Source organism: Lepidothrix coronata, unplaced genomic scaffold, assembly GCF_001604755.1.
Source record: "Lepidothrix coronata isolate B3197 unplaced genomic scaffold, Lepidothrix_coronata-1.0 Scaffold213, whole genome shotgun sequence".
In the NCBI taxonomy this organism is placed as follows: Eukaryota; Metazoa; Chordata; class Aves; order Passeriformes; family Pipridae; genus Lepidothrix; species Lepidothrix coronata.
In genome coordinates, this window is record NW_016690393.1 from 1,264,648 (window position 1) to 1,270,310 (window position 5,663).

Below are 5,663 nucleotides of genomic sequence, written 5' to 3' on the forward strand. Positions count from 1 at the left end.
GGGATAAGGAACAACTTAACTGGGGAAGGGAGGGGACTGTAGAGGAAGTTAGTTCAGATGCTATCACACAGCACAGGCTTAAAATTGAGTCTGAATCATGAAAAAAAGGCCATTTTTGGATGCTGACCTTTCTCTGTGGAAGGAGTTATTTTTTTTCAGACTTGCTCTCAGATGGTGGGAGAGTGGAGGGGAGCAGAGAAGGGATGAGGGGAAGGAATTGTTACTGAGGCTTGTTCAGGCATGCACATCTAAATGTCAGGCCTTGGAGGGAGGAATGTCTGGACTTTGTGGCAAGAAGGCTCATGGTATTGCATCAACTTAGAGATCCTCAGGAATTCCGCCTGGCAAATGCTTTTCCCAAGATGTGTGGTGCTCTGGGGGTGGTGGGGAGAGGCTTCCAGGGGGTAGAGAGCACAGGCAGGGGAGGGAGGCTGGACTTTGATGCAGCTGTGCAGAAAAACAGGCTCATTGAGTGAGTGAGGGCTCTGAATGAGGAGGTGGAAGAGCACGGCTTGTGAGCAGAATCCATTACTGAGATTAGGCCAAAAGGCTGCTGGGAACTGGCTCTATGTCAAATCAATGATTCTTCACAAAGAGTCATCTTCCTTCTGTCTTAAAGCCCATTTTGCAACGTGATTTTTAAGTACAAAATACAAAATATCCGAACATTTATGTGCTAAAAGTTAAGTAGCGGAGGAAATGAGAAAACTCAGGAAGGTTCAGGGTTTTCACGGGGTGATGACAACGTGACAGGCTCCTGGAATGGCCTGGTAGTGGCTGCAAGCATCCCATGTGTTTTTATCTGAGGTTGCAGTCTCCAGGTCTGAAAGGACAGGCGAGAAATCCAGTGGAGGTTTTGGCAAACAGGATGTCACTCCTTTGATTTGCTCAAACAAAACCTCAACTGTGATAACCCAATGCGTGAATTTAAGACAAAACACGTCCCTTCAGGTGCAGGGGAGGTCAGATGTTCAGAGTTTTGGGTAGTGGCTGTTCTGCCTGAACAAGAAAAAACAAGAACCACGAGTGTCACACCCCCCATCTCTGACGGGGCTTGCTGGAGACACCTCTTGCACCCAGCTGTCATCGAGCTCTTGTACAACATCCTCTGTTTTCATCAATGAAAAACCCAGAGTGAGATTCAGAAAAGAGCTTGGGACAAGTGTAGGAAACTAGAAAAACAACCCCCTGTTTCACTAACGTGGGCTTGTTGGAATGGATTTGGCTTCAGACTGTACAAGGAAAAACAGTTAAAGAATTTGGAAACACCTTGTTTTTTCTATCAACATAACTGCAGTTTACTTGGCCATAAGGAGGTTAAAATGTTACTGCTGCAAGAATTCAAAGTTCTGCAAGTTCTGAAATTCGAAGAAACTCTATTTCAGCCTTTTTTTTTTTTTTTAGGTTAATTACTTTTAGATGTTAGAGTTTACAGCCCAGTGTACCCTTCAAGAAAAACACATTGCTGCGTCAGATCAAAGCAAGGGAAGGACCAGGCAGTCAAAAATAACCTCATGTTTTGAGGGTGTGCTGCTGCCTGGGTGTCTCAGCAGGAATTGTGTTCCAGGCACGTTGGGATCGGCTCAGCCGGAGCCTGGTGAGATGTGGAGGAGAACAACAAACCAGGGAACACGTGCTCAGGGTTGGTTGTAGGATACCCTGTTTTCAGGCACTCAGAAACAGCAGGCTGTTGTGCCTTTGGATTGGAAGGGTGTGTACAGTTGATTTGAAGGTCTGGCTGTCAGTGAAGGCAATCAGGAGGTTTTGTTTCTGTTCACAAACCTGCGTTTTTGGGCCGTGGTGTGGAGCTGGTCCCCCTTCACACCCAGCCTTTGCTCCTCCCTGCTGTGTGGGTGGCAGATGCTCCGTGTTTGGAGAGGAGCAAACAGCATTTTTCCTCTCTTTCTGTGCCTCTCACAAGCTTCACTCTTTGATGGACTAAGAGGTATTTTAAGATGAAGGGCTCCTGCAGGAATTCTGTGCAGTGGCAGAGTTGGTTGACTGAAACCCCTTAAAAGCAGGGTTGTTTTGCACATCTCTGCAGACCTGGTTCCCAGACCATCCCAGATGGGTTCACTGTGTTCCCCCAGAGGATTTGGGATGCTCTGTGAGCCTCCTGTCCCCTGGGGGAGGGCTGTGCTCTGCTCTGCTCGAGCTGCTGAGTCAAGAGAACCTCGTGATGGGAAGGGTGGGGTGGGAGTGAGGAGGAGCCTCTTGCTGGGAGAATTTGAAGCTCTCACATGAGTTTCCTGTGTCTGCAGTGGTTGTGTTGGGCTTAGGGTGAGATAAGAGATGCTGCTGTCCCTCAGTGGGGCTGTTCAGGATGCTCAGTCCCTTCCTGATGTGTTTTAATGTGTGTCAGTCCTTTTCTTCACCCTCTAGTCCCTGGGCAGAAGCTGCTACTGATCCCAGGACTCTGAGACATCCAAAATCTCCCTCAATATCCATCTCTGTCTGAGATCTATATGATTGACTTCTCATTAGTACCATAATTAGTGATAAAAATGGGAGTAAAGAAGCAGCAAAGTCATCCATAAACATTGTAGGGGAGCCTTCCTTTTTTCTTTGTTTTGAAGAATGCTGATGGAAAGTGGTTTTGGGACCTTGGAATAATTCAGATGCACTTTCCTTTCCTGAAAGGAAATTTGATGTTGCCCTTCTAATTCCCCTCTATTATTCAAAATGTGTGCAAATAATGGAGATTTAAAACTCTTAGAAGCAAAGCAGGGAAGGCTGTATTAAGCTTTGCCTCTGCTTCAGAGTCACCACTAAAGGGATGTGCTTCCAAACAAATACCCACAGCATGTAAAATGAATCACTGCTCCTTCCTGGGGCATGGAAGAGCTCCCTTCATCCTCTTCCTCCTCACAAGTCCTTGGTGGCAGTTTCTGTTCCTGATGCCCAGGCCCAAGTGCTTTCTGGGGTGTCAAAGGGAAGCAGTTTCCTTGGTTCCAATTTTGCACTCAGTCCCAGTTTCTCCCTTTTTTGGAGCTGCCTGAGCTCTCTGCTGCAGCAGGGCCTAGGGTGGCTCTAGAAGCTGTGGTGAAATGTTGCTTTCAGGGAGGATCTTTCAGGAGCAGAGGAAAGTCCCAGCAGTGTTGGAGTTTAGACTTCCAGCCTCTCTCATCCCCTAAACGTCCTTCTGGGACGTCAGAAAATTCTAGAAAACCATCATCATGTTTATTCCAGGCTCTGGCTGCTTCCTCATTGCTGGTCAGAGGCCACCTACGGTTGTATTTAGTTTATGAACTGTTTTAAAATGAAGTGTCCCTGAACTGTGGGCTGCAGGATCCTCGTGGAACACCAGGGATGTGCTGCACAGCACGTTGTGTCGAGGCAAAAGATCAGCACTGGAGTCATAAAACCCCAAACTGGTTTGGGTTGGAAGGGACCTTAAAGATCATCCAGTTCCAACCCTCTGCCACAGAATTACAGGCGACTTCCACGGCGTCCTGTGCCACTGGCCATGTAAGATCTGACTTTGTGACTTTGAGGGAAGCCTGGGAGCTCTCTCCTCTCTCCAGATGACGTGTCCAGGTTCCCTTCCAGGCTCACTTTCTTGTGACACACCGTTCAACCTCCAGAATTGTTTCCAGATGACTGATCTGCCTGTTCTCGATCTGAGCAGCCCTTTCACAGTTCTCTGTTTGACCAAATGCAAACTTGTTGGGGCTTGTCTTTGTCCTGGACCGTGTTCATGGCCTGTAGGTTCTACCAACTCCCTAATCCCTTGCTCATTTTGCCCTGCTTTGTTATAATATAGCTCAGAATATGCATCATTACAATGATTTTCTTTCACTTTGTGTTTTTCAAAGGGCAAAGCAGTCCTGCCTTAAGATTAAACTTCACTTAGAGTGAAACATGAACAGGACAACATCTGTTAAGCCTGATATAACAGTGCTCTGCCACTGTGCTTTGTCCCACTGGTTCAGAGCAATGCCTTGTTTATCAGTGCTTTTCTTGCCTTGCTGAATTTTGTGAACATCATTTCTTTGGTGGGGGGGAGGGGATGCCTGCTCAGAGTAACTCAGAGTTTGACTGTAGATTTTTGGCACCCACTCAAAATTGTTTGCTTGGCTGAGGTGGCGAGTTCCACTTTGTAGGATGAAAGCAGTCGCTTCCTGCTCTGTGCTCCAGCAAAACGTTCCCTTTGGCTTGGCTGGCATGCGGCTCCCCGGAGTTCCTGCGGGAGGAGGGGAAGGGAGCGGTGGGAAGCGGGACACAAGCGGTGGTTCAGCAGTTTTGCCCGAGAGGGAGCTAAACATGCCCCATTAATGGGCTGAAGGCACGTGATCCGGCTCCAGCCACTGTCCTTCCCTCCCCGAGTTCAGCTGCGATGTCAGGAAAATCCAGGCAGCAGGGACTGGCTTTGGCATCACATCTGAAAATCGCGGCGGTCGGAGTTTTGGCGGGAGGGGGGATGAGGGATGAGGGATGTGCAGTTTCCCTGTGGAGACCGAAGGCCCCGCAGTTAATTCCTGTTCCCTTCCCTCTCTTCCAGGGGCTGATAGTTCTCGGTGAAGCGTCACCCCCTGATCCTGCAGTAGATGATTCGTCCCGTCCCGTTAGAGCCGAAGTGAAGCTGGAGCCTGGGGCTGACCGGCTGGTAAGTGCCAGCAGCGGGACTGACCGAGTCCAGATGCTTCACCTGCACAAATTTTGGGAAGGGAAGGGTCATCCCTAAAGCTGTGGGGGAGAGGGATGCTCCAATGGTGGGACTGTCCTCCTGGAGCAGCTCCTCTCCCTGAGTCCACGTGGGAATCGCTGCTCTGTCGGTCTGCAGCTCACCCCTTCCCACGTTATCTTGGTGTTAATAAGCAATAGGATTTAAACACCTTTTAGAACAGAGTTCCTGGGGACACCTTTGTAATATGCATTAGCATTTTGTGAAGCTTTAAAATCCCAACTAATCCTTTCCCTCCAGCAAAAAAGGTACCTCAAACTGGGAGCACCATGATTAGCAAAGACTGCTAAAGATGTGGCTATTAATATCTGCCTGAGCGTTCCCCCTTGGAAAGGGCACTAATGATTGCAGTGAGATGCACTGGAAACTATGCAGAGTGCCAGGTATTTATTATTTAATGCAGAAATGTAGGGCACAGACTAAAGGCTTGCTCAGCCTGCCTGTGATTACTTTTGATCCTGTGGGACACGTCGACGTATGAAAATGGAGGATTTGGAAGTTGTCGTGTAGTACGAAGAGAAGGGTGGTCCCTGCGTGGCTCAAACTTCTGCTGCCAAGCTGCAGCATTCCTGCTTTTCTGTCCCAAGCTGCAGCATTCCTGCTTTTCTATCCTAATGCCACGTCTGGGGAGAAACAGAGCATCACTGCAGTGGGAATGCTGGAGGTTCATGTTCAGTGTAGTTGACACAGGTAAAAAAACTTAACTGGAAGGGACCATAAAACTGTACTAGGAGTTTTTTCCTCTGTCCCTGGTAAGACTTTGTCCAGGATTTCCTGGTGCTGAGTGATAACATGAAATACAGTGAAATTTGTTATTAACACCGGGCTGCAGAGGGGTTATGACAAGTGATTGGAATAAAACCCCTCCTTGCTCAACACTGGCTTTCAGGTGTGTGTTTGGGGTTTAAGTCTTTAATTAGCAGATTAACTGAGCCCAAAACTGCCAGGGAGTTTGGTACAAAGGGCAGGTTTTGCTCAC

The 5,663-nt window shown here is 48.2% G+C and overlaps 1 protein-coding gene across 3 annotated transcripts in view; it reads left to right on the forward strand.

Moving 5' to 3' along the window:
* Positions 1 to 5,663, forward strand: part of KANSL1 (KAT8 regulatory NSL complex subunit 1) — a 101,526-nt gene that overhangs the window by 73,507 nt on the left and 22,356 nt on the right. For all 3 annotated transcript variants that reach the window (XM_017833308.1, XM_017833305.1, XM_017833307.1), the window contains exon 4: positions 4,502 to 4,606. In XM_017833308.1, coding sequence (XP_017688797.1) covers positions 4,502 to 4,606 — 105 coding nt within the window. The remainder of the gene's footprint in view (positions 1 to 4,501; positions 4,607 to 5,663) is intronic.